The sequence below is a fragment of the Aythya fuligula genome, chromosome 5 (assembly GCF_009819795.1).
Source record: "Aythya fuligula isolate bAytFul2 chromosome 5, bAytFul2.pri, whole genome shotgun sequence".
In the NCBI taxonomy this organism is placed as follows: domain Eukaryota; kingdom Metazoa; phylum Chordata; class Aves; order Anseriformes; family Anatidae; genus Aythya; species Aythya fuligula.
In genome coordinates, this window is record NC_045563.1 from 47847988 (window position 1) to 47865958 (window position 17971).

General features: G+C 39.3%; 1 protein-coding gene across 1 annotated transcript in view; it reads right to left on the reverse strand.

Annotated features, from left to right (window-relative positions):
- Positions 1–5698: 5698 nt before the first annotated feature.
- SHANK2 (SH3 and multiple ankyrin repeat domains 2) overlaps positions 5699–17971 on the reverse strand; it is a 308073-nt gene continuing 295800 nt past the window's right edge. Inside the window, exon 23 of the mRNA XM_032187848.1 lies at positions 5699–10038. Within this exon, the coding sequence (XP_032043739.1) occupies positions 9465–10038 (574 nt within the window). The 3' untranslated portion in view covers positions 5699–9464. The remainder of the gene's footprint in view (positions 10039–17971) is intronic.

A 17971-nucleotide genomic window follows, 5' to 3' on the forward strand; every position in this document is an offset into this window, starting at 1 on the left:
TTCCAAGTTTATAATAACATTTCTCTACTAAATATTGGGTGTTATTTCCTTTGCAATGTGGAAACAAATTCTCCAGTGAGCTTGTTCTACCTGACTCTATTGCTTTTAAAATTGCATTATTGCTAATTTGCACTTGAATAACCTTTTCCTTCTGTAAGCCTTAGATGTTAGTTTTGGCCTTCGGCTTTTCAAGCTGAAAACTATGCATTGATACAAACTCAAATGTTCTTACAGTGAGGTAGTAAATATCCATATTATAAAGGAAAATGCTCTTTATATCAAAGGACTCTAAACATATTAGAAATGGTTGATTAAGTCCTGCCCTTTATTAGCCCTGATGCGTAAACACTGCTCTTCTAACATCTGCTTCTGATTTTAATAGTTAGGCATATATGACTAGAAATAGCCGCCCTTACCAAATTAAGATCAAGAATCGTGGGCAGTAGCAGTACCTGCTAGCCGAGGTAGTAAGCAAAACTGACAAATGACGATTCAGGTCAGGAACTGAGCACTCTGTGTGCTCACCAAGAAAGCAAAAGCAAGGGGTTATGCCCAGCAGATCTTGGCTGCAGAACCAACACTCCCAGTCTGGACAGCTCTGTCCATTGCTCTGCATCACATGCACTCTGTGAGCAGCATCTCCCTGCACACACAGGCTGTGCTTGTCCCCATGTCCTGCTGCCTGGGGCACTCCCCAGGTTCCCCATCACTCCTGGGCAGGCAGCAGGAGGGGTGGCTGTGCCCAGGCTTCACTCTGTGCTTATGCCCTTATGACCTGGCACATTCAGGAGCCTGCGACACCACAGGCTCGGCTCAGGAGAGTTTCCCCATCACTTATACCTATTGTTAAAATTAGCTAGCTTTCAAAATGAATATTATATATGTATTAATGATAATATATGATAATAATACCTTGCTACCACACCTTACCACATGGAATGCACATACCTTCCCTGAATATAAATGTCTTAGCTGTGCCTGGAAGAATTCACTCATGCATGCTGTTTGCCAATGCATTTGTGGTTTTGTTTGTTTGTTGTTTAAAAAGTTTTGTTTGGAAGCAATCAAGGAAACGTACTTAATGTGAAGTAGAGTGCATTAGATGAAAAATGAGGAATATCCAGGAAGTGCAAGAGCTGTCAGGAAAAAGAAACTGTTCTGAGTAAAAAAGGTCTGGTGACTGCTGACCAGCTGGAGACCAGCTTGTTGTCCTCTTTGAGTGTTTCCACCTTCCTCTTCATCAGTGCAAGCAGGTGTCAGCCACCTGCCTGCACCTGTACTTGCCTGCATCCCTCTGCAATCCTGTCCTGGGTGAAAAAGTCATTCAGTTGCCTCCAGAAACATTACAGAGATCTCCGGCTAGCGGTGATGCAGCCTCTCTGGGAAGCGCCTGCACGGGGTGGCTCCTCCTCTGCTCTGCCTGAGGCAGGTCACCAGCCCAGCCCTCCAGGAAATAACTGAATGGTGGCCAGATGCCTCTGTCTGGGCATCCCCTGTCTGGATAGCATGAAGGTGGTGGGGAACGTGTAAGGACTCATGGCCATAAAGATGTCTAACAGGCTTGGGGAAGGCAAAGCTCTAAAAAAGAGCTTACATTTGTTTCTCTCTGATTCAGGTGACACAAATTCAGATGACACAAATTCAGGTGTTTGCTTCCTAGCTTTTTGTTTGTTTGTTTGTTTTTAATTATTTTTTTATCTTTCCCAAGCCAGACTACTGCCAGTACATAGCTGCCTTCCTTGAAATTTATGAACACTTTGGCCTTGTGTTAGGTTTTGCATCTTCCATGTGTGTATCCTGGGTTTTGTTTCTTCGCTCCGGTGTTTCATCCAGTACTTCAATATTAATCCATTACTATTTCTAATGTAAAATAAGTTATAGGCTCCTGTGGCACAGGCCAGAACTGTGATCTTCCCAGCTGCAAATCCCTCATGTCCATTGTTGCGACGTTCTCCCAGTTTCCAACCTGAATTTATTTGTTGCCAGTTGGTAACATCTTCTCCTAGCACTGACATTCCTTTTAGTTACAATCTCTCTCCTGGCTGTTCACCCACTCATGTGAGTGGGAAAAGCAGACATCTCATTTCAGCCTTCTATTTACTTGGTTAAATAGACCGAGCCATAAAAATCTGCTGTAAGCACCGGCTGCCAGCACCTCGCCCGCAGCTGTGTCCCACACCTAATCCTGGCAGCACCAACCACAGACTGAGCTCTCCTGAGCACCCTCAGCCCTCCCACATAATAGGTCCTCAGTCCTCCTTGAAAATGCCTTCCTTTCTTCAGGGCCACACATTATGTACGCCTTTATCGAGGCAAGGTTTTCCTTTCTGCCAGCTCCAACAGAGGAGTCCCATGTACTCAAGGCAAGGATTACGAACGCTGTGCTTTGTTCAAGCACATCTTTCCTGTTGCCGTTGCGCTGATCTTTCAAGTGTGTAAGATGCAATTTGATGTAAAGATCTTCCCTGTGAATAAACCAGCCATCTCATCAGCACAAGCAGTTAATACACAGTTTTAGCCCAGTGACTTTTCTTTAAAGGGTTGAAGTCTGCCTGAGGGTATTAAGGCATTATAAAAACACTCTCTTGAGTGAGGAAACGTCCAGAAATGATGTCTAAAAGGCAAGGTGCATAAATGCTCTGCTCTGAATATACACCACCTGTGCAGAATTCTTCTCTGCAAGAAAACACCTTTTCTAAAAATTGCGAAATATCTTCTGGAAATCACCTACCCTTGTTTTGGGTGCTCCCTATATTGCAGAAAATGACCATTATTACAGATTTCAGATATTTTATGCACAATTGGACACAGAGCTCATATTCAACCATGTTCAGATGAAAAAGAAATTATTTTTGTTTATTTTTCAGCACTGCATGTGGACTAGTAAGTAAACAACACTTCAGATTCTGTTTTGGTCACCTTTCTATCTGTTCTCCGCTAATAAGAGGTTTTGACTTCTCACTTTGACTTCGTCCCTGCACAGCTTGAAAGAGCTGATATTAGGTTCAAAGGAGACCTCAAAACACGCCAACAAGGTCAAATCAAAATGAAAAATGAAAGACATCATCGCAATAGTTCCTCACTGATTTTTTTTCTTTTTAATGGAGTGCCAAACTTGGCGGTTCTCAAAATCCATTATGGACAAATGAGAGCTCATTTAGGGAGCCATGAATTTTTTACACCCTCGTAACAACACTGTGTTTCCCTCAGGATTTGTTTTGAAGAAGAACATCCTTAAGAAAGTGAATCAAAGACTTCAAAAGGCTGTGCAGCAGAGAGGTTACCTATTATCTCCCCCAAGCCTCCTTTTCAGCTATTTCAAGACTTTCATAAGTTTTAAGAAATTGCTTTAAAATGTTTTTAAGTATGTAAGGAAACTAGGAGATTAGAGACAATTAAATAATGCATAGATATCAGTGGAAAATAACCCATTAAAACATGAATTACATTTTGAGTTTTCTGTATATTGTATTCTCTTCAGATTTTCAAAGCAAAAAGGTACACTGCAACATTTATTCCAATACATTTGTAAGCACATGCAACACTGGTGTCCTATTTGTACATTGATTTCTAATGCTGTCCGAGAACCTTTACATTAAAAGCATACAAGAACTCACACACACGTGCATGTATTCCTTCTAGCATCAGTTGTGAGGAAAACAATTTTTTCCTTGAGAAACCAAATGTCAATTCTGCAAGTACATTTGATAAAAAATCCACCAGCTATTCTGAACTAATACCTAATTTAAAAGCCTTGCAGTCATTTGCAGGTTGGATCTGAAACAGCTGTTGTTCATCGGATTGCAATGTTTGATTGAAATTGTTCAAAACAGTCCAAGTTTGCAGCACTGGCGACAAAAAATACATTCTTATTTAAAAAACATGCTCAATGCAGATGAAGGATCATATGGAGATGCTAACATTTAAAACATGAAATTGCTAAAACACAACCACATATAGACTAGAAAAACATTGCAGTTCTTTAAAGGTTTCTCATTCAATGAATAATTCGTAAAATTATAGTCAGCCTTTTTTTTCTGACTTAAATATTTAGGCCAACTTACAATAATAATAAAAAGCTAAAATGACTTCTTGTAAAAGAATGACAATTGTTTAAAATAAATACATGTTTTAAGATATTGCTCTGTGACTATGTCCATCACATTCCACTAGATGTCAGCGTTATAGAACCAGCTTCTTCAGACTACAGAATGCGTCCACTGCATTTATTTTTGTTACCTTGTCTTTGATACACAGTACATGTCAACTACATTAATAACTAAGTGTATATTTATGGTAGTAAATTGAACCAAAAATAACAGTCTCATTTCATTGACCCTACACTCACTCCTACCATTTACGAGATTTGAACAAAGGTCTTCAAATCAGTTTCATGACAACAATGTTTTTAAGTGAGATGTAAATCATTTCAGTTTTTCCAACTACTTTTCCTAATGCAGTGATATGGACTTCTCACTTCAGAAGACAGCACAATGAGCTCTTTTTGTCAGATACTGTAATTCCTGGAAGATAAAGCTCTTTGTGTTAAATACAGTGTAGTTCATCTATGTTGAAAATTATAAGGCACACGATTTATTTATTTTTTTTTAATCCCTTGTTCTGAAGTACTGTTACTATCTTGCTATTCTGGATGTCCCATCATAGCTACTGTTTTTTTCATGGTTTTGGACACAAGAAATGAAAAACCATGAAATGCATGAAAATACAAAAACAAAACAACAAGAACAACAAAAAAGGAAACAAACAACACAAGAACAAGACAAAACACAACAATGTACACTACAACAGCAATGAGCAAAATCTTCTCTTTGACCAACAAAACATTAACAACTGCAAAGCACTCTTGGTTTTGCTCTGTAAATACCTGACTTTATTTAGATATACAGGTGTTTATCACTAGATTGCCACAGTACCTGAAATAAAACAAAGGCGCTTTTTTTTTTTTTTTTTTTTCCTGCTATGTTTCTTAGCAAAACAAAGCTGCCAAGTAATTTTGTTGGAAAAATATGAGTGAAATATTAGGTAACTACAAAAAAAGATGAACTAGAACAACATCTGAGGAAGAGAATAATATTTAAGGAACATGTGAAACCAAATGGCAACAGTTCTAGGCATTTATTCCAATATCTTAGAAAAAAAATCTTCATTGTACCACCATTTAAAGATAGAAAAAACAGTTAAAGCAAAAGATTTTTTTTTTTTCCCCCCCACTTCAAACATTATTTATTCACAGTACAAATATGTCCTGCCGGTACATTTTTTAGGCACCAGAGGCACAAGTTCTGCTAAGGAGCACTGGTTCCTTTCCTGCCTGTAAAGCTTCTCTTGCCTACAAAAGCTCCAGCCCCCCAAACGTTTCAGTGCCTTATTAAGTCGCAGAACAGATCCACAACTGAGTGCCTCATATAACCAGTAATACTAAGTTGAGAGCATGCATTCCCACACACACGCTCAGCAAAGAAAAAAATTTCAATGATTATTTGAAACCCACCTTAAGGCAAATAGATAAGTATTTTCTACCACCTGTTGAAATATTTTTACCTGTCAAATTTCAAACATGGATCTCAAACTCAGTAAATAAACTAATATGAAGCATAAAGAATGCTTTAACCAGAAAAAAAAAAAAAAAAGAAAGAAAAAAGAAAGAAAAAGGAAGTGTTTTTTCCTGACAATAAATCAATGGTTTTGCCTTATTTCTATCTACATTTTGTTAAAGCATTCTATGCTCTTCCAATATACAACATCAGATTGCAAGTTTGGCAACTTTTTTTTTTTTTTTTTTTTTTTTTTAATAAAAATCCAGACAGTGTTCTCTGTTTGCAATCAGAACCACAACCTTAGTGCAATATTATATTTATTTCTTACAGTAATTTTGGTTGCCATACAAGAGTATTAAGGATTGGGGAAAAGTGCAAGTTACAGGAGCTTGATTTTTTAATCAGTCAAAATAAGAGGAATTAAAGCACAAAAATTACAGCAACATAGATAACGTGAACACAAGTTGTTACACAAACTATAGCGAGAAACATATTAATATCTAGAAAAGAAAAGAAAAAATGTAATGGAAAAATTATCAATATTTGTGGCTCATACACATAATCATCGCCAGATCAACTGGGTAATGCTTTTTAAGAACTGAGAAAAAAATCACTATTTTTATTAACTTAAGTACCACAAATAATTAACTTTTGTGATATGTAAATTCTGTAAATCAACAGTCACATCTAGTCATTTTATAATATATGAATTCAACTTAAAATGTTCTCAGACACCTAGGGAAAGGAGTCTGTGCAGTTATACACAATTTACATCTTGTAAGATTTTGGTATTGTATACACAAATATTACAGAAACTAGGCATGTAAATGCAATTTATTTAAATTACAGTATATAAACAAAAGTTGATCCTAAAACCCAGAATATCATAACGTATTTCATAGATCTCTAACAACTTGTTTTTCACTATCATAGTAGCATGAAATAAAAGGGTCTTCTCTCCTCCCCCCAACATTTCCAGACTGACGAAAATACTCGGAGGCAACGTCGTATCTGTTACTATTGCTTTCTGTAGCAAAATCATCAAACAGAGCTAGAGACCGATTCATCTTGGCAGAGGTGCATTTTATTGGTGAAAGTAGGTCCTCTCAGGTCTCATTACGTTTACTTTGAAAGACACAATGTAAAAATAAACTATTTCATTAGCTCTTTAATGTTTCAAACCTCTTCTCTGCTAATGGTATTGTACCTATGCTTTCAGTACCTGAAAAGATACACGAGCAAGAAACACACCTGTGTAAGAAAGGGATTACCATCAACTGTAATTTGCTGTGTATGTCAGCACTTGTTAAACTTAAATCCAACAACAAGATTGTGAGTAAAAAGCAGCTTAAAAGTCAACTTCTACATTGTCTTTTACTACCGTAGTTTCTAATGTATTTTCTGGCACATATTATAGAGGTAATATCAACTGTACCCAAAGAAACAAAAAAAGAGCATGGCATTAGTGGTTTATTTACTGAATTCTGTCATATCACCAAATGGAAGACAATGATGGCTAAATTACCATTTTTACACTTCTTAAAGTATCTGATGGCCTCAAGTTGCCTGTATTGACTATCTGAATGAGACTGTCATTTTCTACAACACCTATGGAAAAATTCAGTACTCTTGAAAGTAAAATGCCTTAGTATTTGATTTTTATTACAAGGTTACTTGGAACTTTCAAATACAAATATAGTGTAGTAACAGATGTTAAGTCAAAAGATTTGTTGTTCCGTAAAGGGGGCAGGAGGCTAAATAAGTTTTTATTTTTTTTAATGAGTATCCAATGCATTGGTAACTATAACCACTTCTGAAGAAATATTCATCCTCCTTTGTAGAAGTTCTAGCAAAGATAGAAAATATAACACAGCTCTGCTGGTTCAGATGCATCCAAATGAGGTTGATTTTAAAAAGGTCAAGACTTTATAATTATTCCACAGAAATAGTATTAAACCACAAAAGTTTTTTTTTTGTTGTTTTTCACTTTCTAGCACTGAAGTGGCACAAAGGCTGCCCAGTAGACCAGCCACTTATTTTCTTAAAATATTGTGCTTATAAACTATCTGTACAACTATTTAAACTTGCAGTAAAGAAAGATATTTAAAATGCTAAACTTTATGTACTCATACTAGGGCTGTTGCAGACCTAATTAGACACTTGTTCGTGAGCAAAAATAATCACAATAAAAAAATTAGAGATAGGCTGGACCATATGAAGGACCATATCAAGGAAAGAAAGTTCAGGTACCTTGCAAAATGTAAGAGAACCTGAAAGTATGGTAGGTAGGCAGTCTAGCCATCCACACACAATTTACCCACCTTGAACAACTTGAGTATTATGTTAATAAAGACCTACAAAACTCACAGATATTAAGAGGTGTTAATTACAAGGGGAGGTCAAACATGCAGAGAGAGACTTGTTAACTTAAAAAAAAAGAGAAAAAAAAAAAGTCAGATTGACCAAATCTATGTGTTCCCCCCTGCTGACTGAAGTCTCCAGGAAAGCTCTTGGGCTCACCACCCAGGCAATGCTCAGCCACACCGCCAGGTTTGGAGCAGGGCACACTCTCTGCTTCCACCCCACTGGCAGCCGTGCAAGGAGATCACGGGAGGCCAACGGGAAGTGTTCAGCTCCCCGTGAAGTGCTCTGTCTGCTGTCCTTGTCAAGAAGCCAATACTTGTTAACAGTGATAAAAATGAGAAACTGGATACCTACCAGTTCCCCTGGCCCCCTAACATGCACATGCTGGGACAATATAGACCTCGTTCCATCTTGGCATTAGCTTTTTTTTTTTATTATTATTTACCTTGTTCATTTTTTTAGCAGGCTGAACTATTTCCATTTCTGCTAACAGGCTGAAATCCCTCTCTTAAAACACTGGCACCCTTCCCATTGACTTCAATGGGAACATTCATCTATCTTTTTATTCTTTCTTGGCCTGATATTCAAAATAGCTAAGCACTCACTGAATTAAACGGTATCACTCAGGGTTCAGCATATTTGTGTATCTGACTGTGAAGTCCAAAAGGTGCCTCTGTACATAAAAAACAATTATTATTTTTTTTTTTTCTGGCTTGTAGAGTTCATATTGCAACTTAGCAGTAGTTTAGCTGGTTGAAAACTGGGGGTCTCAGGTTCAAACTAGCTTCATTTTATTGTACCTCTAAGTGAGCATTACTTCTCAGTTTTTATGAAACTTCTGCATCGTCTTACAGGTCACAGCAATGGAGCATGTGTTGAACTTGTTCTGCCACCTTGGAAGAATGCTAAGTATAACTGCAGAAATAAAGAAATACCAGGTAAAACAGAGCAAGGTTACCTTTGAACTAATTCCAGCAGAACAACCAGCTTCTCTGCCAATAAATCAGAGAACTAAACTAGTAAAAAACAGTAATATGAACTCTTGTACCTGTCACAATAGTGTGCCTCTACTAACAAAAACAGATTTGAGTGGTAATGAAGCAATCTGTCCTCTTAAAATAAACTAAGGGTTGGGGAAGGAAGCCTGCTGGGAGACTGAATGAATGTCAAGAAGAGAATACAGTGCCTTTCAATTAAAAAAAATAAAATAACATTGCTTGCAATTTTAAGATGAAAGAAAACTGGTATGTAATTGTTGCAGCAGAAGGGTATTATCAATAGAATATTTTTAAAGTTAACAATTTTCTCTCTCTCTCTCATATCTCCCCACAACTTTGAAATAAAATGGCCCCACTCGTGTACATATTTAGATTTACGTTTGGGCATGTAGCATACAGTCTGCATTACCTGAGTACCAGGAATTAAACTGTTTTTCCCCCCCTAATTTTGCTGGCACTCGCAGACAGACAAGGCATTTGGGGTATTTCAGTACCAGCCCATCTCTAGTTATCAACAGAAGTTTGTGAGGCAAAATAGCTATTCTTATCTGTCCAGCAGCTGTTTCAAAGCTCTTTCTATATTCATTCTGTGCCCAACTCTAGTCACTCCAAGGTCTATCAGATCTTCCTTTTGTAGATTTGGTAAATGAGTGCCATCTATTTCATTGTCCATAAATGTTTCTTTATGTTCACCTAAGTTTAGACTTTCCAACCAATCTGCCACATCTGGTTTAGTCCACAGGTGGACAGGCTTAGTTGTAAAAGGCTTATTTGAGATTGGCTGTTGTAATATTGAGGGAGAAGGAGACCTGCTGCGCCCTGTGGTCAAGCCAAATAAGTCCCCAGAAGGGGGCTGGCTGGGTAGGCTAAATACATCGGACAAAGTTGGAGAAGGAGATGAAGCTGAAGCAGAAGCAGTCAGAGGAGCAGGCATGATGTCTTTATTAATCTCTGTTGGTGAAACCACAGGGCTTGGAGCATGTCTTGCTCCTGAGGTCCTACTGTCATAGTCTGGGGACCTGCTCTGCAGTGTGATCGGCTGGCTGGTTCCAGGTCGGACAGTAAAAGTGATTGTTGTACTTCGTGTACCTGAGACAGTACTCATGACTTCTGTGCTCCTGAAATTGTAAACAGACACAGAAAGTTAGACAGAGCAGCTACCATCTGAAAGTCTGTCCATATCAACACGTGGCAAACATGGCTTTGGAATGTTAGAATATATACATATGTATTTTTTAAAGGAGCAATATCAGGTTAAAAGTCATCGAATCTTTCCCATAAAACAATAATAAATGGTAAGCCATGGATTACCTTTGATTAGCATAGATTGCAAAACCTTTGCTTATGAGCAGTTCAGAAAAAGACGTTGCAGAACACATTCTTCCTTTTTCAGTCTACAACAAATGGACTCACGGCTAAATGAGAAACACCATCTGTAATAAGCATACAGCCACTTTGTTTTACCCTTGCAGTGCAATCGGGAGTTGATCTTCCTTGGACTGCATGGAGAGGTGAGTCCTTCATTGCTGTTTTAGCCTGTCAGTCCAACACACCGTGAGGTAACATAGCAAATAATAGTAGCTATGGAAAGTATTGGAAGCATATTATTAGCTCAGGTTTTGGATCTTTGTACATCTATCTACTCAGTGAATTTTTGGGTATGTGTGTTTGTAATCCTGTTGATGCTTCCCAAATGCTTCCCAAACTCCTCTTATTTCCCTTTCTGCTCAGCTGACCATGTCACGCTTTAAAAATAAAACTGTCTTCTAAGGTTCATAAAAGGACATTTTTGTCTTTTTTTTTTTTTTTTTTTTCTTTCTGACCAGAAATTATACTTTGGCAGTTTCACTAAAAAACTAACAGAGACAAAATTCTTATTCTGTGTGCCCAGGGGTGATGTGGTAGTAATCTAGTCGCTGGCACCTATCTCCTGCCTAAAGGAAATTGCAGATTACAGACTAAACAGACACGAAACTGGTCGAGAGGCTAACTGTTGCTGAGGCTGTCAGGGTGGGTGAAGGAGCAGACAAGCCAACTTTTGTCTGGTGGCCACAGAAGAAACTTAGAAGTAGAAGGTCCGGGTTCAGGTCTGCTCACTTCACACAATGCTTAATCCCACGGCCCTTACTCTTCATAGGACAATTCTGCCAGGCAGCCTGCGTGCTACAGGATCTTCCACTGAACTTCTTCTCCAGAAGGCTCCAGAGTTTTTCAGTTTTAAAATACCAATGAGGGACACCTTCAGCCAACTAATTTCATGCATTTCCTGACCAAAGGATTTATTTATCTTTGAAGTGATGCCACAGACTCCAGAAGATGACCTGGAGGATGCTGTGGATAGATTTCTCATGCAGACACTGACTGAAGACCTCTTTATCTCAGCGCCAGACTGTCCCCAGGCCTGACCAGTCATGCCTAGAGCAGAACGAAGGATGGCTTTGGTGCACAATGGCAGATACAAATGCTTTTATTAATAATGCAGATTCACCACTGTGCAGAAAAGATCTTACAGAGCCAAAGGAAGAGCGTGGTTCTGGAGCCCCCATCTTTAAAGTGCCTTTATGGAAGAAGCTGGGGTCTTCATTCAGCAGTCATTCAGCTCTTCCTGAATGACTGCTTAAAGATTTTGTGTTAACGGCCAGGAAATGAAGTGCCAAAATGATCTATCCAGCAGGGGTCAAACCCCACATCTGCTCTCTCTTGGACACAACCCTCACCACTAGATCAGCTGTGAGCACCTGTTATAACTGTGAGCTCCTCTTGTGCTCCTCTGTCCTAGAGAATCATGGAGGCTTTGCTGCTGCCTGCAGAGCACTGGGGCTGCTGGGGTGGAGGATATGGTGCCTAGGGTTAGCCTGTCTCACTGGATTTGTTTCTCAGTGCAATGTAATTATGAATGCCCATGGAAAGGGAGTGACTGGACTTTGGTTGCCCACATCCTGACTAAAACAGTGGTTACAATTTTAATTAAAAAGATGGGGGTGTCAGCACTTCCTCAACATCTATCCTAACCTGCTATCCCTGTGAACTACTCATCCGTTACCCAAAAGAAGAAATGTAGGCAGCTCACCTGGGGCAATGATAATTGGCTATTAATCCCTTTCTCTCATTTGAGCCCTACTGCAGCCACAGTTACTCTTGTAAGTCCTGGTAGCCTTGAACTGGAATCTTTCTTCAGTGTTTCCTTGGTTTGCTGCAACCTGTTGTGAGCCCTCTTCCTACATACTCCCTGCATCACATCTGGGGCTTCAGCCCATAATTAACAAACCTAGACGTCAGGTAACCTACAGCACTGCTATACTGAGCTTCAGAGCACGCTCATATCACAGCGAGTCTCATTCAAATTGGGCTCCAACACTGTGTTATTAGAGAAGCACTAAGAATAACTTTCTGGAGAACGTACATGTTATTCGCATGAGCAATCCCACTGATTTCCCACAAGTTGTTCCATGTATTTCAATGGGAACAGGGGGATCTTTTTGAGAGCTGAAAGATCAGTACTTCACTTAAAACACAGTAGGAAAAATACTTTCAGCACTTATGTCTTTGTAATTTAAAAAAGAAAGGAAACACTTGGCAAGGTTTTGAGTGCTTCCAGTGATTTGTTTGGAGCTTAATGGCTTTCATTGTCTTCCAGGGCTAGAGCTAAGCCTTCTTACACATAGAAGTCTATGGCAAGAAACTATTAAATTCTACTAACCAAGGGGAACAAATTATTTCTACCTACTTAGTATTAGGAGTCTCACGCACTTTAATAAGGCATGATATAATTTTAAATCCAAAAAACCCTTCCTTTGAAAAAGGTTATGATAATGTTGCCCTAGTGATTGAAAGAAGGGCAGGATGAGTTTTGCATAAATGTGGAAATTTCTCCCTCTCTCTTTATTTGCGGTGACCCTTTTACTTAAACTTCCTGTATTGCAAATACGAGAAATTAGAGTTTTGTATTCACATCTTTCATGACAATATCAAATGGATGGTGCAAATTTATCTTCTATAATGGTAGGCACTGACAGATCACTTCTGTTACCTGACTAACAGCTCTAGGTTCAGTCAGGTACATCTGCTTTAACTTATTTCTGCTGCTGCTTCTCTGTATGGTTCATTTCATAGACTCCCCGTACGTCCTTGTTCAGGAGATCATTTTCACTATCCCCTTAAATAAACTACATTAAGCCTCTAAAACAAAATCCCCTAAAGAAAACCATGTGCTCTTATTTTAAGTATTCTTTAGACTAATGTTACCTAACCTCAGATGCACAGGCAGTAATACTGGGTGAGAAAAGGCTTTGCTCTTTCTGTCAGCCTGGATCAGAGCAGTGGCTTCTCATGGCTACAAGCAGCATTAAAAGGTCTGTGGGCACCTTCCTTTCCTCAGACCATGGGTTCAGGACTACTGACTATTAAAATATGACTCTGGAACTATGATAAGAAAAATATTTTAGCTGATTAATGAGGTTTCAACACCAGCTCAGTTTATAGCCACACCAGTACTCAATCTAATAGAAATGTTAACCCTTTTATCAGACAGCTCGGGGCACTTCATTAACAGACTTATTCCTACGGCACCACACCTCCTCTGAGGAGGTTATTAGATGTTCTGCACACTTGGGAATACAGATGAGTTTGTGAGTCAGTACACGTCCTCACTGCTGCCACAGCAGTCCTATTTAGGACTAGTTTTACAATAACCAGCTGAAGATCAGAGGAAATGTAACCACAGCAACTTGAGGTCACTGCTGTCTGCAAAATTACTCAGCAACCTGCAAAACCAAGTTTGTGCTCTGTTCCTGGCTGCTGTGCTCCAGCTGGCTCTGCGGCTGGCTCTGCAGCCTTCACAAGGCAGACAGCCTCACGAAGGTCATGCGAGCCTGCTGAAGCCCACAATTACATTTCCAGACTTCCCATCCTAACTCTTTTGTTCCAAGATTCTTTTTCCCTCTTTCGCCCCTTGTTTCACTTGCCATATCAAATCCAACATGCTACAGAGACTGGTGTACTGCGATTGTAATACAAGGAAAAAATACATGCCTTTGTGCAACTCCTATCCATCCCAAATTATATTTTTTGACATCTACAGTCCAGTCTGTGATGCAGATGCAGTCTTGAAACTATCAGCTGTCCTGCATTTCATGGATGGCTGGTATCCTGGTCAGTAAGGGGGCAAGTACATTCCAGCTGGGGAGCAGGCATGTTTGTGTTGTGTTGTGGGTTTTCCAGATTTTTAATAAGAGCAATTTTGGTATGCTTTATTTGATCATCTGTTATATTAAACATATTAAATCTATATTAAAGCTGCCTAAACCCAAATTTCATTTTAAAAAGGTGAAAAGTCTGATAATAATTTTAAATAAAATTTGCCCTTTTAGAATCAGCATATGGTACTAATTTGTAAACATTTGCTGCTGTAAGACTGCACTGATGGCAATGCCTATTATGCTGTCTCGTATTAAAACCACAATATATAATTCCTATGTCTCCAAGTAGAAAAGCCATCAACACAGCTTCTAGGCAAGAAATTCTTTTAAATTTTAAATTGGATTTGCAGGATTCAAATTTACTGTTAACTTAATATCAAATGCAAATCAGTGAAAGATGGCATGCTGCAATAGGTCCTAGGAGCCTCTCATCTAAAAAAAAACAACCAACAAACCAATCAACCAACCAACCAAAGAAAACACAAACCAAACCAAAACAACAACACTACCAATAAAACCCCCAAATAATTATGCATTCTTGAGAGCTATTATATTCTGTATCTTGCCAAAAGACTTGCTCTCTCCGACAAAGCTTTTCCACTGCTTTGGAGAAAAAAGCTTATCAAGAGAACCAGTGGGAGAAAAGAGACCCTATACAGAGGTACCGTGGGAAAATAACTTTTTACAGATTTCTGAGAACATGCAAAACCAAAACTTTGCCTTCATCTCTTGTAATATTTTTACTGTATTTTTGGATTGTCAAAGGAAAATTGCATGTTAGAAAAGTAAGGCTATAATTGTCTGTTTTGGGGGAAGATTAAGAACAAGCATTGATGTGATGACTGGCAGGATACAGAGCTTCTTATAATAGCATTATTTAGTGAGAAGAATTGAGAAATGGTTAGTGTCTGTTGCAGGTAACGCTGTTCAGCTGAAGCAAGGAATAATCACTAAAGGTCTTTGGGAGGCTGTTCGAGACCAACACTTTTGATGCGAATGGCACAACTATCTGGAAGCAGACAGCAAGGGCAAGGTGTTGATGAGGGGCAGAGGACCAGGAGGTGGGCTCAACCCTCTCTTCTTGGAGAGCTGGAAGAGAAAAGGTCAAGGCAAGCTGGAAGGAAAAGAGAAAATCTCACAGCTTCCAATGAGGAAAGATTATCAGTTACCACTGCCGCACAGCTTGATTATTTCAAGGGCTAGTTTGTCTTTACTTTAAAGCTCACATAAGCATGTAAAACTGCACTCCCTTTCCTCCAAAAAACACCCTAAAAAATCCAGCAGAATTTTGACATGCTTGAAAAACAATGTCCCCTATTTAGGTGTCCAAGCATAAGTTCAGGAATCCACTCTTAGGTGCTCATGTTATGAAAACTTTTGCTGAATTTTGTCCGATGAAAAGTGGCTTTTATTTCAGTTTGAGAAACCCTTACATGGTTCTGGAATGGCTACCATTTCTGGATTAGGATGATCTAATCCACATTTGTATAAAAAGTCAACATCAGAATTACTAAAAGGCAGTAACAGTGAGTGAGCATTAAAAAGAAGCAGAATGCACAACATACTCTATGCTTTATTGTTGTCACTTACTTCATGGCACTTCAGCATGACCCTCTTCTGACAACAGCAGTCATGAGAGCAAATAAAAATGACAAAATGGAATGACTAAAACTGCAAAAATTACTGACAAAGTAAGCAATCCTGTGAAATTGGCTGACAAATGGTTAACAACATGAAGTGAAGCTAATGGGACAACATTAAACTGAAAAATCAAGGCTTGAGAACTATTCCACAAAACACACATTTCATAATCTGTGAAATCTGGAGACATTTTACAAGAAACCAAATGTACGATCAGTCCCCATGCAGGACTCACTGCTAAATTCAGTTCTGCCTTACCTGTTTGTGAAAAAATGGGAACTTTTCCAGGTAAGAAACCCCTTAGAGATATACAAAAGCCCTGACCATAGACAGTTTCACCTTTAAAACTTGCTATGCCAACACAATACAGGTTATTTTTCCTAGAGGACTTGATCCTGCGTGGTTAAGCATCCTCTACAACTCCCACGTTTGCAATGAGTGCTTCCCACTACCAGGAGTGACGCTCAACCTGCCACAGAGGCCATGGGGATGTTCTGCAAACACAGGCGGAGAAACATGAGCACCATTTGAAATATAAATAGCTCCTCCCTACAGCAAAGTTATCGATCATTTCGGTAAGGTGGTGGCAGAGAGCAGGAACGGCGGCTGTGCGTTATTCCTTATTAGTACACGGGAGTGGTGGCAGAAGGATGATGTTTGCACTGGGGTTATGTTTCTTCTCCTTCGCAGCCACGGGGTCTATTTTGCGTTAATCACGCTGGTGTTATTCAGTCCATCTTGCAGGCTTGCACTTGATCATTATGTCACTAAGCAACTGCTGGGTTCACAGACAGAGCAAGCACTCCTCTCTTAACCTGACAAAAACCCTGCAGTAACCTTGTCCCCCTGACTTTTATCAGCTCCGTATGCAAGTCAGTAGCTTCTTGAGTGCCTTTATAGCACTGCTGCATTTATAGTGCACCAGTCAGCGATGCTGTTACCCTTCCCCTCCTCTCCACCTGGCTTGCAGAGTGCAGGTACCTCTCTGGGCTGCACTTTTAAACCTCTGCACCCCTGTGTGTTCAAGCCCAGGGGCAGGAACCACAAACAGAGGTCACCAAGGGAGCCTGAGCTCTGGGTATTTGGCTCAGGTAGAGACCTGTATCCAAACGTCCCAAACCTTTCCAGGAAGGAAGGCTGGGCAGAAATGGAGGAAGCGATGACTGGATGTTGTGGCCTCTGATTTAAGAGCCTGACTACATGGACAGAGCAAATAAAAATTTGCATCACCATGAATAATCTCCAAAATTTCTTAAAGTAGATGATGGCCAAAATTAGGAGTGGGATTAGCAAGCACTCATTCAAAAGCTCTAGTCCAGAACCTTCTGATCAAGTCCCTCAATTATACTTGTATTAGTGCAAACTAAGCAAATGCATCCTTCCTCTTTTTTCTTCCATACCAGTCTCCTCTTCCCATCCCACGGCTGGTCACTGCCTCTGAGAAGCAGATGGTTTCCAGCCAGGCATTTCCATGCTCTATTTAAAAATCTTGAAGCTTGGTGTCTCCATAAGAACCACGGCAAACTATAAATACACAGTGTAGAATTACTGCTAAACCAATGTACAGTGAAAAGAAACTAGATAGGGTCCTTTTTTAATGTAATAATTGAGAGAGAAATGTTGCTCAGCACTGTAAAACAGTCTCTTCATAATCCTCATTTATCAAAAACATATAAAGAAGATCTATTTCATGGGTTTCTCTAACAAGCCGTTACCAAACAATCTACAATTTAATTCACCTCTATGCTACCCTGACGGTGCACTTGCCGTGACTGAACCACATTTGTATGTCTACTGGCTGTATAAAAATAGCTCCTAGAGATATTTAGAACTGGTACCTGGGTGAAGCTTCATATATTTCACAATGAAGAAATATATATTTCAATTTCGTCAGGCTCCTAGTGCTATGAGCAGAACCCAAGCGAGCATGTGAACAACGTTACTATTTATAACACTTCCCATGGCTTCTCTTTGGCTGAAGTATATGAACAGATATACGCATTTTTTATCACTTTTCTTTAATTCAGAGGAATCCTTGTGTTTTGAGAACTAAAATTCCTTACTCCCTTTCTAATGCTACCTCAAAGAAAAGGGCTACAAGCTCTACAATTGGCTGGCCTAGGTTTTACGGTAGTAGAAAAAAGTCGTGAAACTGTAAGAATTTTAGCTTTACAATTTAAATATCAACTTTAATACTTTGGCAAGATGGTAT